General features: G+C 41.6%; 1 protein-coding gene across 2 annotated transcripts in view; it reads right to left on the bottom strand.

Annotated features, from left to right (window-relative positions):
• LOC125462796 (ATP-binding cassette sub-family A member 13-like) overlaps positions 1-16,464 on the bottom strand; it is a 264,956-nt gene that overhangs the window by 201,230 nt on the left and 47,262 nt on the right. For both annotated transcript variants that reach the window (XM_059655541.1, XM_059655542.1), the window contains exons 7-11: positions 16,203-16,321; positions 13,925-14,058; positions 7,421-7,558; positions 2,281-2,462; positions 343-473 (exon numbers count right to left, since the gene is read on the bottom strand). In XM_059655541.1, the coding sequence (XP_059511524.1) occupies positions 343-473; positions 2,281-2,462; positions 7,421-7,558; positions 13,925-14,058; positions 16,203-16,321 (704 nt within the window). The remainder of the gene's footprint in view (positions 1-342; positions 474-2,280; positions 2,463-7,420; positions 7,559-13,924; positions 14,059-16,202; positions 16,322-16,464) is intronic.

Genomic DNA, 16,464 nt, shown 5'->3' with positions numbered 1-16,464 from the left:
AATGCAAATTCTGTAAAGTTGTCTGCAGTTTGACAGTCCATTACCAACCTGAAGCGGGAAGTGTACACAAAAACTCATAGCAAAGACAATAGCATAATTCAAAATTGTAACCTAATCTGGTAGTATACTGGTAATAGAACATTCACTAGTTTTGTTATCAGTTGAACCTGTCAATTAAGTTGCAATTATTTAATTCATCATTTATTGCAAGTGTTCACTGCTTTCTAATTTACTCAACATATGGTGTGCCACTTGATTAGTTTGGTCAACAGCAGTTTAAATCCCAGAAATGTTCATGAAAGACACCCGTTTCAAATTTAAGAATTCTAAGAATCCTCCTACCTCGATCAGCATTCCATTTTGCAATAGTGAGGTTTCTGAATGATTCATCTACCATAAGCATATACTTGATTTGAGGCCACTGTTCCAAAGTCTGCACATTTTCCTGGAACCTTTCAAGGTACTTTTGTGATCTGCAAATATAAATACAGCATTAAATTCTACTCAAATGGAACATGAATGTATATTTATGTGTAAATTTTTTTTTGTCAGTGACAAAGGTTTAATGGAAGCACATACACCCAACATTGATGTTATGTGACAGATCATCCAATCAGTCCAAGTTGCTGTAGCAACAGGCACCTTTTACATATATGTTTTCCACTGGAGTTGTAGGTAATGATTGCACAGATTCAAAATTCCTTTCTTGGCTGATTACAAATCTCTCCCACACTTACCACCTGCCCTTAGCACATATTACAAGGATTTCAGGACAATGAAGAACCTGCTTAACTGCATAATAAACCTTCTTTGAACATCAAGTCCTGGTGTGGGGCTCACAACCCACTTCTGGTTCAGTAACAGGGATGTTCTACTACTTTGTGGAATCAGTATACATTAAAGTGAGTTTTAAATTCTGCTGCTGTCTGGTAATACATCCCTTTCCTTCATGGGCTGCAAGAGTGCAAGATCAAAAACACTGAAAGGTCAGCTCCTGTTGCAACAACAACGGGGCTTCCTTCATAATCATCATACAACTTTCACAGCATTAGACATCACAGATATTTAGTTGATATCTTGATGTGTCTGTCTCAACACTGAAGTCAATCTGGAGGTACAAATCAAATCTTAAAATTTGCATTTTACTTGGCAAATGGTTACAATTTGGGAAGCATTATCTGACAGTGTAATGGAGACAGATTTAAACATGACATTCAAGGAGAGTTGAGTAAGTATCTGACGAGGAAAGAATTTTAGGGCATAAGGGAAAGGCAGAGATGTGAGATGGTCTCAGTTGCACTCAATTGCTGTTGCCGACATGAGCCAAATGGCTTTCTTCTGTACTGTTAGCAAAGCATGATTCCCTGGGCTGGATTTTATAACTCCTTGTCAGACATGTTTTATAATGGAGGGACATGTAAAATATGATGGGCATCAATCCTCTAATAACTGTGCTGTTTCCTCACACTCTCTTTGCCACCCTCACCTCCTCTCATTTTGCTGCAAATCCCAGCCAATCTCTTCTCCAGTTTTCTTCTCTTCCTCTTCTCATAAAGCCACTAAGTCATGCTGCATTACAGCTCCACAGGCAGCACTTGCCCTCCATTAACTCATCTACATGGCTACAACATGCGAGCCTGAACAGTTATGAGCAAGGAGCCTTTCCAACCATGGAAACATTAGGACTAAACCCCAGTCATATCTTTTGCCAATTTTGCTTATTCAAGCAAACCTTTAACAGAGTTAGGTGCTCAGGAAAATCCTACCCAATTGTTCACTTTTTAAATTTGAATCACAATAGCCAATTTTATTGCTTCTTAATGCCTTATTAAAATTGGTCAACTCAGAGGTGCAGACAGTAGCCATCTTATTTACATGACTCCAATATCCCATAGTCTTAAGGATGTATACTTTAGGTTGCTATTTAAATTATTTCTAAGGCAAAATACCAGGTTTAACCTTTATCAGCATCCTATGTCACAATAGATATTTAATGCACTAAATATTTTATTACTTATCAGTATACAAACAATTCATGGTAGTATAGATATGTACACCATTTATTTCCACAATTATCCACCATGGCTTTAAGATAGCCTTTATGCTATTTCTTCATGGTTTCAAAGAATCATTCATTTACGTTGTTGCAGTAAATGAAGATGACATTTCTTCACCTCCACCATGCTTACTTAATTATCCCCTGACACCATGAGGAAAAAAAATCATACTTTTGCTAACAGGCCTACATGTTGCACAGAAGCAGTGAAATAACTGACTCACTCTCCTGATGGATCCACAATGTGGTGAAAAAAGTCACTGAGCAGAGAATTGATTTGTTGTGCTGGTGAAGATTTTTTGAAGTCCTGGTTTTCTGTTGAAAGTCTCATTACAGCTGCTGACATTTGGTCAAACATGGTCACCAAGTACTCAGGGAATCCACTTCTACGCCAAATATTAAAAGCCTTAAAGTGTTACATGAAAAATACAAAGTAACAGAGTGAGTCAAAGCAGGCAATCAAACAGTTTCTCTGCTCTTCAGGAATATAACCTCATTACAATAACATAACCTGAGGATTAATTTTAGCATTTATTAAACGTGTTTTAGTTTGAAACCCAAGCAGATTTTGCTTAAGTTGCAATAAGGTATGTAAAGCAACAGTTTTGAGCTATGTTCATTGTACAGCACAGCAGAGAATCCAGTCTTTCATTTTAAGTTTATGCAGAGATCTTTATTCACACAGAGGTCCTAGGAAAAGTTGGGAACTGAAATGGTTCTTCATTTGTATTAAATATTATTGTTTCTTTGTTAATATAATTGGAGTTGTTGATTCTTAATATCACCCACACAATCTCAGTTAGTATCTCTTCTGAAAATGTGACATGGAGATCATTTAGACAGTTAGATTTTAACACAATTACGGATGTTGGCATAAATGCCTCAGCAAATAGTATGCTCATTGTTAATAGGCTGAGCAATGAGAAATTCTGTCCTAAATAGATGTATCTCAGAACCATTAGTCATGGACAAAAGCATTCCTGCGTTGGAGCAAAGCACGCAGAAGTCTTTTTTATTATTCATTCAAGGGATAAGAGTGTCACTGGATGGGCCAGCATTTACTGCCCATCCCCACTTAAGAGTCAACCACATCCCTGCGGGGTCTGGAATCATACGTCGGCCAGACCAGATAAAGATGGCAAATGAATTCATTTACCACTTACAACCACAGTGTATAAACATAAAACACAGAAATGGGTGAAGAACTGCTCATCTTTGGCTCATAAAAACTTTTAAAATGTTGTGAGTAATATCAATAAAAGTGTATTCAAATGTATCATTTGAGATCACAAACCAAGTTTTTTAATTACTAACAATGAATAGCTGAATTCTCTGCTGACCTTTGCAATGAACATTGATTAAAATGTTGCTTTCCACACTACATTATAACTTAAGCATCATATGCTTTTGTACAATGATCAGATGTAGCTCATATGTCTCATGAGCAACAGTGTAACATTTGTTCCCAATTCAGGCCCATTTTCATTGATGCCAATCATGAAATAATCAGTGATAATGGGAACTGCAGATGCTGGAGAATCCAAGATAACAAAGTGTGAAGCTGGATGAACACAGCAGGCCAAGCAGCATCTCAGGAGCAGAAAAGCTGACATTTCGGGCCGAGACCCTTCATCAGACAGGGGGATAGGGAGACGGAACTGCAATAAATAGGGAGGAGAGAGGGGGAGGCAGACCAAAGATGGAGAGAAAACAAGATAGGTAGAAAGGAGAGTATAGGTGAGGAGGTAGGGAGGGGATAGGTCAGTCCAATGAAGATGGACAGGTCAAGGAGGCAGGATGAGGTGGTAGGTAGGAAATGGAGGTGAGGCTTGAGGTGGGAGGAAGCGATGGGTGAGAGGATTGTGTCTGTGCCGACTCTTGTTCCCCAGAGGAGGTCGAACAGTTCATCCACTTTACCAACACCTTCCACCCCAACCTCCAGTTCACCTGGGCCATCTCCAACACATCCCTCACCTTCCTGGACCTCTCAGTCTCCATCTCAGGTACCCAGCTAGAAACTGATGTCCATTTCAAGCCCACTGACTCCCACAGCTACCTAGAATACACCTCCTCCCACCCACACTCCCGAAAAAATTCCATCCCCATTCCCAATTCCTCTGCCTCTGCCGCATCTGCTCCCACGATGAGGCATTCCACTCCCGCAAATCCCAAATGTCCACGTTCTTCAAGGACCGCAACTTTCCCCCCGCAGTGTTCGAGAACACCCTTGACCGTGTCTCCCGCATTTCCCGCAACACATCCTTCACACCCTGACCCACCACAACCGCCCCCAGAGGATCCCCCTCGTTCTCACATACCACCCCACCAACCTCTGGATACAACGTGTCATCCTCCGACACTTCCGCCATCTACAATCCAACACCACCACCCAAGCTATTTTTCCATCCCCACCCTTGTCTGCCTTCTGGAGAGACCACTTTCTCCGCGACTCCCTTGTCCGCTCCACACTCCCCTCCAACCCCACCACACCCAGCACCTTCCCCTGCAACCGCAGGAAGTGCTACACTTGCCCCCACACCTCCTCCCTCACTCCTATCCCAGGCCCCAAGATGACCTTCCACATCAAGCAGATGTTCACCTGCACATCTGCCAATGTGGTATATTGTATCCATTTCACCTGGTGTGGCTTCCTCTACATTGGGGAAACCAAGTGGAGGCTTGGGGACCGCTTTGCAGAACACCTCCGCTCGGTTCGCAACAAACAACTGCACCTCCCAGTCGCGAACCATTTCAACTCCCCCTCCCATTCCTCAGACAACATGTCCATCATGAGCCTCCTGCAGTGCCACAATGATGCCACCCGAAGGTTGCAGGAACAGCAACTCATATTCCGCTTGGGAACCCTGCAGCTCAATGGTATCAATGTGGACTTCACAAGCTTCAAAATCTCCCCTTGCCCCACTGCATCCCAAAACCAGCCCAGCTCGTCCCCTCCCCCCACTGCATCCCAAAACCAGCCCAGCCTGTCTCTGCTTCCCTAACCTATTCTTCCTCTCACCCATCCCTTCCTCCCACCTCAAGCCGCACTTCCATTTCCTACCTACCACCTCATCCCGCCTCCTTGACCTGTCCATCTTCCCTGGACTGACCTATCCCTTCCCTACCTCCTCACCTATACTCTCCTTTCTACCTATCTTGTTTTCTCTCCATCTTCAGGCTGCCTCCCCCTCTCTCCCTACTTATTCCAGTTCCCTCTCCCCATCCCGCTCTCTGATGAAGGGTCTAGGCCCGAAACGTCAGCTTTTGTGCTCCTGAGATGCTGCTTAGCCTGCTGTGTTCATCCGGCTCCACACTTTGTTATCATGAAATAATCAGTGATTTTCCAAACTGAGCTTTATCTTCATAATTTTTTCTATATATTAATAAATCATTTCACTTCAGCAGCTTTAAATGATTCTAAATTTGTTTATTTTCTTGTAACAATGCTTGGTGATTGATGGACACCATTATATGAGAGCATCACATGCTGTCATGTGATCTAGCTGCCTTAGAGGTATAGTGCCTTTATGTAATCTCATATAAACCTTTGCTTTCTCATGGTGATTGGACAATGAACAGACAATGGATAAAGGCACCCTGACTTCTATGATGATATTGGACATTGAGCTGAATGATGGGTCGTGTATGGTCCCACACCAGCTGGAAACTGACAGAACCAAACACTTTGCAGTTTTGGTATGCCTCTGACCTTGTATGATAGGAAACCACTGTCTCTCTCTTTATTGGGAGAATGTAACATGCTCACTTTGCTTTGCATACAGAGCCTCAGTGACTGCCCTTACCGGTAGTGGAGTTGGAAGTGTCAGATGTTGGACATGTTGCCTGTTCTAGCTTAGAAGGAGCCCAAATCAATGAAATTCAATGCCATTGCTACTTTTATAGTCATTGACAATGACTGACAATTACGCTGTTCTGAAACTACAGGTCTAGATGCAAGATGTGACAGATTTCCATGAGCTCTCCATTGTGAACATCTCAAAGTGTTCCTTGCTGGAAATTGTTTCCTGAAGTCACTGGGTGAGTATGGCCTCCCGCTAACAGCCATTCTCCCTACCCCTCCCTACAACCAACCTCTTCAAACAGATTGCTGTCCTCCATCTTGCCTCTGCTCATTGTCCATATAACACTGCAAGCTGAGGGTGATGGAAGTTAATGGCTTGGGGATAGAGTGTGAGCAGAATCCATGCAGTCAGAACAAGTATTTCGCTATATCAAATCAATCCTTGTAAACTTCATCACAGTTAATAAGCAATTGAAAACACATAACACACATCTGCCATTTTGCAGAAACCTGTAGAAATCATCCAGCAACTAACCATTAAGGTTGCTAATGTTCTGTTATGTTGTTTTTGAGGTAGTGAGGTGACAGCAGGATGGTGGGAGAGCCTCCCTGCTGCTGAATGCATGTTCAGCTGAGCAAAAACTAAGCGATGATGTTATTTGGAGCACTGAACTTGAAAAGTCACCTCTACAGTAAAATCAGTGTTACAAGCTTCAGAGACATGGTCCCAGCACCAGTACTATGTAGCTAAACAATATGGCAGTAATGCAGCCAGCACTCAGTGCATAACACGTGGATGTCCTCCACTTGGGGAGTTGCTTCAAGGCCACAAACATGCTATGGCATGTCTCAAGAACATTACATTACATTAGATTGTTCTTTGGAGTGGATGGTTATTTTGGATGCTTGTACAGATGCTGGTAATCTGAAGTTCAAACAGAAAATTCTAGAAATATTCAATAGGTCAGACAGTATCAGTGGAACAGGATAAGAAGCATGATTCTCCCCTCCTTGATATGGCAGCAGAGGAAGTAATGGGGCAAGCTGGCCTGAGGGCCTTGTCACTTCAGTCAATAGTCAGCTTGTCATTTCTGAGGATGGACAAGGAAAGATATTCTATCTACTGATCCTTTGCACCCTTTTCCTGTGACCCTCAGTCTGTGTAACCCATTTCCCCTATACTGTTTACCTGGCTTGGTCACTCCAAGATACCTTGACCCAAGGAGAACTCTTCGAGCAGCGGCGTCAACTTTTGACTTCTGAATGGCTGGTCAGCTGACCATAAATGAGGTTTTCTCCCGGGGTCTTGATTTCCAGAGTTAGACCAGCTGATAGCCTCACCACTGCCTGATTGGCTTGTGGCTCAGCAGATCTTCCTATGAAGAAGCAGGTTTCTTGCTGGCTGTCCAACAACAGGCATGATTCCTTATCAGTGACGGGCTGCCTTCATTCTGCCCATTCACTCCACTGATGCTACTTGACCTGCTGAACATTTCCATTATTTTCTGGAATCATTTTTCATTAGTTCATCAGGGCAATAGTCTAATGTATCTTTTACTTACCTCTTTAGATAACTTAAAAATGTCAATATTGTGGGACAAATAAGTAGGCAGGTAGTTCGACATAGCACAAAGGACAAAGTGCTCAGTCTTTGTGCACAAAAATTTCTGGAATTCGCGCTCATTCAGGAGAATGTAAAACTGAAATAAAAATACAATTAGAAAATTTTGCTTGAAAAAGGCAGTTACATTTTCATCACTACCATATTTCAGATTGTAACAGCACATATATAGTCTACAGACATTAATCAGGTTTTGGTTATAGCTCTTAAGTTGAAACTGCATCTAAGTTAGTCAAACATCCATTCAATCTTTAGAAATAAAGGATGCTAATTTGGGATCCCTAATACCAAAAGCCTGAAGGAGGAACATTGTGTTTTCAGCCAATTCTGGTGTTGTCCTTGTATCGTTAGGCTTACAGTATATGGGCATGCCTCTCATTACCCAAACTGGGAAAGATCAGACAGCAATATCAATGTGCCACAAATAAATGCAGGAATTGCTGGAAAAACTCAGCAGGAGTGCTGAAAAAGGGTTGAGTTTTTCCAGCTATTTCTGTTTTTGTTTCAGATTTCCAACAAGTGCAGTTCTTTTAGATTTTTGTTTAATATCAATAAGTCATCTAGCTGGTTAAACACATTTTTTCTTCTTAAATCGCAGTAGGGTTGTTGTAATGGGTGACTTTAACTTTCCTAATATTGATTGGAACCTCCTTCGAGCAGAAGATTTGAATGGAGTTGTTTTTGTAAGGTGTGTTCAGGAGGGTTTCCTAACACAGTACGTTGACAGGCCGACGAGGGGAGAGGCCATTCTAGACTTGGTGCTCGGAAACGAGCCGGGGCAGGTATCAGATCTTGTGGTGGGAGAGCATTTTGGTGATAGTGACCATAACTGCCTCACATTCTACATAGCTATGGAGAAGGAGAGGATTAGGCAAAATGGGAGGATATTTAATTGGGGAAGAGGAAACTATGATGCGATTAGACATGAGTTAGGAAGCATGGACTGGGAGCAGTTGTTCCATGGTAAGGGAACTATAGACATGTGGAGACTGTTTAAGGAACAGTTGTTGGGAGTGATGAGTAAATATGTCCCTCTGAGACAGGCAAGAAGGGGTAAGATAAAGGAACCTTGGATGACGAGAGCGGTGGAGCTTCTTGTGAAAAGGAAGAAGGTAGCTTACATAAGGTGGAGGAAGCTAGGGTCAAGTTCAGCTAGAGAGGATTACATGCAGGCAAGGAAGGAGCTCAAAAATGGTCTGAGGAGAGCCAGGAGGGGGCACGAGAAAGGCTTGGCAGAAGGAATCCGGGAAAACACAAAGGCATTTTACACTTACGTGAGGAATAAGAGAATGATCAAAGAAAGAGTAGGGCCGATCAGGGATAGCATAGGGAACTTGTGTGTGGAGCCTGAGGAGGTAGGGGAAGCCCTAAATGAGTTTTTTGCTTCTGTCTTTATGAAAGAAACGAACTTTGTAGTGAATGAAACCTTTGAAGAGCAGGTGTGCATGCTGGAATGGATAGAGATAGAGGAAGCTGATGTGCTGAAAATTTTGTCAAACATTAAGATTGACAAGTCGCCAGGCCCGGACCAGATTTGTCCTCGGCTGCTTTGGGAAGCGAGAAATGCAATTGCTTCGCCACTTGCGAAGATCTTTGCATCCTCGCTCTCCACTGGAGTCGTACCTGAGGACTGGAGAGAGGCAAATGTAATTCCTCTCTTCAAGAAAGGAAATAGGGAAATCCCCGGCAATTATAGACCAGTAAGTCTCACGTCTGTCATCTGCAAGGTGTTAGAAAGGATTCTGAGGGATAAGATTTATGACCATCTGGAAGAGCAGGGCTTGATCAAATACAGTCAACACCGCTTTGTGAGGGGTAGGTCATGCCTTACAAACCTTATCGAGTTTTTTGAGGATGTGACTAGAAAAGTTGATGAGGGTCAAGCTGTGGATGTGGTGTATATGGACTTCAGTAAGGCATTTGATAAGGTTCCCCATGGTAGGCTCATTCAGAAGGTCAGGAGGAATGGTATACAGGGGAACTTAGCTGCTTGGATACAGAATTGGCTGGCCAACAGAAGACAGCGAGTGGTAGTAGAAGGAAAATATTCTGCCTGGAAGTCAGTGGTGAGTGGGGTTCCACAGGGCTCTGTCCTTGGGCCTCTACTGTTTGTAATTTTTATTAATGACTTGGATGAGGGGATTGAAGGATGGGTCAGCAAGTTTGCAGACGACACAAAGGTCGGAGGTGTCGTTGACAGTGTAGAGGGCTGTTGTAGGCTGCAGCGGGACATTGACAGGATGCAGAGATGGGCTGTGAGGTGGCAGATGGAGTTCAACCTGGATAAATGCGAGGTGATGCATTTTGGAAGGTCGAATTTGAAAGTTGAGTACAGGATTAAGGATAGGATTCTTGGCAGCGTGGAGGAACAGAGGGATCTTGGTGTGCAGATATATAGATCCCTTAAAATGGCCACCCAAGTGGACAGGGTTGTTAAGAAAGCATATGGTGTTTTGGCTTTCATTAACAGGGGGATTGAGTTTAAGAGTCGTGAGATCTTGTTGCAGCTCTATAAAACTTTGGTTAGACCGCACTTGGAATACTGCGTCCAGTTCTGGGCGCCCTATTATAAAAAAAAGATGTGGATGCTTTGGAGAGGGTTCAGAGGAGGTTTACCAGGATGCTGCCTGGACTGGAGGGCTTATCTTATGAAGAGAGGTTGACTGAGCTCGGTCTCTTTTCATTGGAGAAAAGGAGGAGGAGAGGGGACCTAATTGAGGTATACAAGATAATGAAAGGCATAGATAGAGTTGATAGCCAGAGACAATTTCCCAGGGCAGAAATGGCTAGCACGAGGGGTCATAGTTTTAAGCTGGTTGGTGGAAAGTATAGAGGGGATGTCAGAGGCAGGTTCTTTACGCAGAGAGTTGTGAGAGCATGGAATACGTTGCCAGCAGCAGTTGTGGAAGCAAGGTCATTGGGGTCATTTAAGAGACTGCTGGACATGTATTTGGTCACAGAAATTTGAGGGTGCATACATGAGGATCAATGGTCGGCACAACATTGAAGGGCCTGTTCTGTGCTGTACAGTTCTATGTTCTATGTTCTAAACTTGGTCAAAGTAGGCCGACCTAATGCCTGTACAACTCACTCTCACCGAAACACATTGTGAAGCAACTGACCAGAATACATCTCTGCTTTTCTGGGAAGGAGCTGTGAAAGCTGCTATGCTTCTAACAGTATAAAGGCTATATTCAGATACTTTCTAAACATTTGCTTTTAAAATCCTGATGTATCGTATTGTCTGGAAAATATGGTGTTTAAAGGGAGAGCAGAGGACTTTGTTGCATGAAATCTCCAAGAAGTCTGGAGATTGTAATTGCAATGCGTTTGCATCAAGCAATATGGTCAACAGACTGAACAGAATTGCAGTGATGGGAATATCTATGAAGAGGAGAAAAAAATGAGGAGGTCATGTGAACGACTGGTGCTCCCAAAGTACCTCTCTTACCTCCCTCAATGGATGTGGTAACTCAGATTCACCAAGGAACTACTTATGGGACTGTACCACAACCCTCAACATATCATAAAGTTTCAAAGTAAGGTGAGCATGGTGTTATTAAAGGCAACGAATGTCAGAGTCACACTAAACCTTTATATGAACAAATCCTTCTAGGTGAGAGTGAACAATATATCCTACATTCCCCACTAGGGCCAATCCCCACCCCACCCCGCAGCCCTTCACTGATACATTCAGGATGAAGTGAATATGTCAAGAAATGTAATTGCACTGCGCTCTCTTTCAGGAGGGACAAGTATGATGAGCAGGCCAAGGTCTTATTTTTACTTTGTCTTTGATGGTATGTAATGACATTGGAAAACCTTGCATTTGTTGGTGGTGATGAGGCAGATTCTAAACCACTGCAGTACATAGGCGTCAGTACACTCCTCGTGCTGTTATGACAGGAATTCAAGGATTGAATTCAAAGGAATTCAAAGATGAGGTGTTCCTACGCAACTTCTGCCTTTATTCTTATGGGAAGTGGACATCACAGGTTTGGAAAGTGCTGTCGACAGAGCACTTGTGAGCATTTGATGAGATTCTCATGCTAGTGGCCATGCAGAGTGGACAGATTGTGACATTAAACAACATTTAATGCTGTTTTGCAGTTATCATTTTGGATCTCACTGGCCCTGTCAGCACTCTCTATTAAAGATCTCTTCAGCTGGACGAATGATCTCCCCCACCCACTTACACACTTTAACGGTTTCAGCATGGGACCTGCAAGTGAGATGCTTCTGCCTTTCTTTTGCTGCTGTTGATTGAGTGCATATGCTGTTCAGAATAAGTATGGGAAATCAGAAGGCCGTTTATACTGGATCTTGCCGCAGAGTGGTGAGGCTGCAGAATTCTCTGCCATGGAAAGCAATTGAGGACAAAACATCGAAATTTTTCAGGAAGGAATTATAGTTCTTAGGGATCAAAGGGTATGGGGAGAAAGTGGGAACAGGTTAGATTTTGAAGATCAGCATGATCAGTTTTTTTTATTGGAGCAGCGTGACAAGAATATAAGCGCAGTTCAGCAGTTAGGAATTCTGTAAATTGTAACTCACTCCTGACTCCAGAAACCCTGCCTACCTGTGAGGCACAAGTCAGGAATGTGATGGAATACTCCCTATTTGCCTTGATAAGCATAGCTTCCACATCAATCAAGTAGCTCAAAGCCATCCAAGCCAAAACAGCCTGCTTGATGAAAACCCAAAGGAACTGTAGACGCTGTAAATCAGAAACAAAAACCGAAGTTGGTGGAAAAGCTCAGCAGGTCTGACAGCATCTGTGAAAAGAAATCTGAGTCAATGTTTCAGGTCCGGTGACCCACAGTTCTGAGGAAGAGTCACTGGACCCAAAACGCTAACTCCGATTTCTCTTCACAGATGCTGCCAGACCTGCTAAGCTTTGCCAGCAACTTCTGTTTCAGCCAGTTTGATTGACTGTGATACAGCTTCCAAACACATGAGCTCTACCACCTATAAGGACAATGAGGCATAGGAACACAACCAATTGCAAATTGCTTTGCAAGCCACATACCATCCTAACTTGGAATTATATCATCATTCCTTTACAGCTACTGGGCAGAAGTCCTGAAATTTCCTTTCTTAGAGCACAGAGGGTGTACCTGCACCTCATGGACTGCAGCAGTTTACAGAGATGGCTCACCACCACCTACTCAAGGACAGTTGGAGCTGGACAATAACAAAAGCCCTGCATAAATAAAACAAGTTCACTGCATACAAAGAATACTTCCTCTAGCCCTTTTGACAACCATCTTAATTCCATGTCCTTTGGGTACCAACCATTCTGTCACTGTGAAAAGCTTCTGTTCATGTAGACTAGCAAAATACTTCTTGACTTAGAAAAGCCTCTAATAAATTTCTCGAATTATCTCTATCCCTATCAGGACTGTCCCAGTTTCTCCAGTTTTGCTACGAAACTTATGTTCATATTCCTACTACCGTTCTAATTAATCTCCTCTGCAGCATCTCTAAGGCCTTGAAATCCTTCATGTACCATATTGACCAGAACTGAATGTAATGACAAAGCAGCTTTGAAACTTCACAGTGTGTTGTCTCTTTAAACAGGATCCTTCCCAGGAAGCCAGCTTCCGCCCAGCAGGGAAAGTGCTGGAGGTAGAGAGGATGCCCCTGTGTTTGTGGTAGCATGACAGGAATAAGGGTAGGGGTCAGATCCACAGGGACGAATGGATTCCAGATCAGGAGTCGAAATTGAATCCTGAGGATGATTTTAAACCTGAGGTGAGAAGTTTGATACAATTGCTCATCCCCGGGTCCAAACCCTGAATCAAAATCAAATATTAGAGGAGAAGGCAAGCCTATGAGGTTAGGAGGAAGTGGTTCAGCTCCTTGTAGCCCTCAAACAAATGCTGTCAAGGCATTTTATGTTTCCGCAAAGCATTCCTCATCTATTTTTATCGCTGATTTTCTGGTGCTTGGGCCAGAGTTAAAACATAAGTAATTATAATTATAGTAAGTAATTGCTTCCTAGAAGCAAAAAGGCAAATGAACACCCATGCTACCCTTAATACTATCTCTATTACATAATATTGATGGCACAATCCCTCATCCAACCATAACCCACTATTTTGTACAGCCCATCTTAGCAAAGGTTTGTAAAAGTTTACCGAATTCATTTACCCTTTACAGTCCCAGGTTTCACGAACTGCAGGGAAATTGGGGAATGTCTGCATAATGGATGGAAAATGGGAAGAACAGTATCATGTATCATGCTGCTGTAGGCTATGCTAAGTGTAAGATGAAGTGATATATCACTTTGCAAGTGATTTTTGTCTCATAGAAATAATTTTGCTGCCAGAGTAGAAAATGCTATGTTGTGTTGCCCTCTTACTTGGGTTCAAAATGTAACCCAGAACTAGATGCATTAACACAAAACAAGATCTAGAGCACAATTTTGTTCATAGATATTTACCTTGCATAAAGGAATCGATGTATTCAGCAGTTGTTTGATCATCACAGGATCCAACATAAATCCGTTTATTAAATCTGACTCAGTCATTTTACGATCCCACAGAAGATCACCCAGTGTCAGATTCTGGTCTAAATCTATTGATTAAAAAGAGTTATTGAAATTTCTCTGTACAACTTACATTGGTTTCTTCTGTGTTAACTTGTCCTATATTAACAGTGCCCATGGGTTATTCACATTCTATATTATTGGTAGCTACATCAGTTGGCATCAGTCCTGCCACATTTTCAGTAATTATTCCTACTAATGTGATAGTTTATGTCTCTGTAGAAAATGGAAAATAAAATAAGGTGGATTTTATCACCTGACATATGTCACGATGGTCTGATGCTACATAGTCGAGGGCCTTGACAAACTTAAATTTTATGCCCAATGATTTTTGTAATGTGATGTAATTATTTACCAATGGACATTCTTTGTTTATTAAAGCCTGAATAAGCTGGCAAACTCAACAGTAGAGAAAAAGAGAAAGATTTATTGTACAGAAGGAAATCATTCAGTGCATTGAAAAAAAGTCACTTAGTTTATGCCACCTTCCTGATCGTGTTCTGTGGCTTTGTTGGTATAGCATTAACAGCATATTCAAATATATTTTAAATAAACAATTTAAAATTTCTACTGCTATCACAACTTCAAGCTGTAAATTCCAGACTCTCACCAATCTAGGATTAATGCTGCCAGAATGCAGAGGAAATACTGTCCTGAAGATTTATAATCCCTGCTCCCAGAGATTTCAGGTATCAGACTCGTAATGTCTTTTCTCAAAAACACTTATTCTAATTTTTCTATAAAGCCAATATCCTGCAATCAAACTATTGTTGGGCCCCGAGACCACATTCTAATAATGCAAGGTTTCACAGCCATGCCCAAACTGATAAGTCAGTGCTCCCATTCATGATACTTCTGTTATAAAACACTAACTCATTGTTCGCAATACCACACAAAGTTTTTTTCTGTGATTATTTTGTTATATCCTCTTTAAATACTTTATATCCTTTTCATTTCAAGGGCCTTCCAGCGAAACCTATGACTTTTTGTATTAATTCTGTCCATGACGTGTCATAAATGTACATATTTTCCAATTAACTAAATGCTGCTGATGTTTTCTATCTTCATATTTTAAGTTGGAAGATGTTCACACCACAGGCTTCCTTCTGCATGATGAACCCCCATTACTGGATTATCTTCTTATTCCTCCCTTCTGCACAAAAAATGGTACCTGAAACAGCAATCCTCCCCTTGCTGATGAAAACTTGTAATAACCCACCGACACGCTGCGCACTGCAGTTAGAAACTGCTTTACAATGCAGATGATTATAAAGTGCAATCTTTTATTAACATTATCAAATCATTTTGAACAATATTTCCCAGCCTGATGTATAATTTTTGATAGGGCCAGACAGTTTGTAACAGGATTGTAGAAGAAACTAGAATTAGAGGGCATTATTTAAAAATCAGTTGTCACTCTTTTAAAATGGGAGAAGATGAGGAAAATGCAATGAGATGGTTTGCGGGTCTGCAAAACTCTTCTCCGGTGAGTAATGTACACAGTGTCATTGAATATCTTCAAAGACAAATATTTGGTTAACAAGAGAAGCAAGGGATATTGGAGATAAGTAGAAAAGTGAAGTCAAGGCTGCAATCAGACCAGCTATGATGTGATGGAATTGTGAAGTTATGAAAAGCAAAATGTTCCTGATTTCCATGTTTGCATTCCTGTCAGTCTTCTTATGTGTGTTGAAACCGCACTTATCCAGGCATATGGAGAGTATCCCATTAAATCCTGATTTGTGCCATGCAGTTGTTCAAAAGACCATGGACAGTCAAGAGGTGAGTTATTGCAGAATAGCCAGCTTCTAACCTGCTATTTTGCCCACAATATTTATATCACAAAGTTCAGTTCCTGGTCAACAGTGACCTTCCACAATGTTGCTGATGGAGCATTTAATGATGGTAATATCATTTATTGAAATGTGTAGGCAGTTAGATTCTCAATGATGGGACAAGGAAGGACAGGTTTAATTTTTTTCTAATTTTTTTTTTCTAATGCCCCTAAAACTAATAATCATACCAATAAACCGACCTGTTCCTGGGATTGATAATAGGCACGGAACTAAAAAAAAATGTGGAAATGAAAATAAAAAAGACGAAAGTAAAAAAACCAAGAAAAAAAACACAGTTAAATTATATGAAATGTTTCTGACTCAAAACTAATACATACCTTGAATGCTAACAGTATGGAAGATGTTCAAGGCACTGATGGTCAGGTTAAAGCCAGTGTCTGAAGTCAAATATGAATTCTTTTTGGAAATGAACATATCTTTCAGTGATTCCAATAACCTGAGAAAGCAGAAATTCACATATACAGAATAATTCATAAAACAATAGTCAAGGAAGCACACCAATGCCTCTACTTCTTAAGAAAGCTAAGCAAATTCAGTATGCCCAACATGACTCTTACCAATATAGAAAGCATACTGTCT

This window comes from Stegostoma tigrinum, chromosome 2 (genome assembly GCF_030684315.1).
Source record: "Stegostoma tigrinum isolate sSteTig4 chromosome 2, sSteTig4.hap1, whole genome shotgun sequence".
Lineage (NCBI taxonomy): Eukaryota > Metazoa > Chordata > Chondrichthyes > Orectolobiformes > Stegostomatidae > Stegostoma > Stegostoma tigrinum.
The sequence above is the reverse complement of the archived record's forward strand: the minus strand, read 5'-3'. Positions and strand labels throughout refer to the sequence as shown.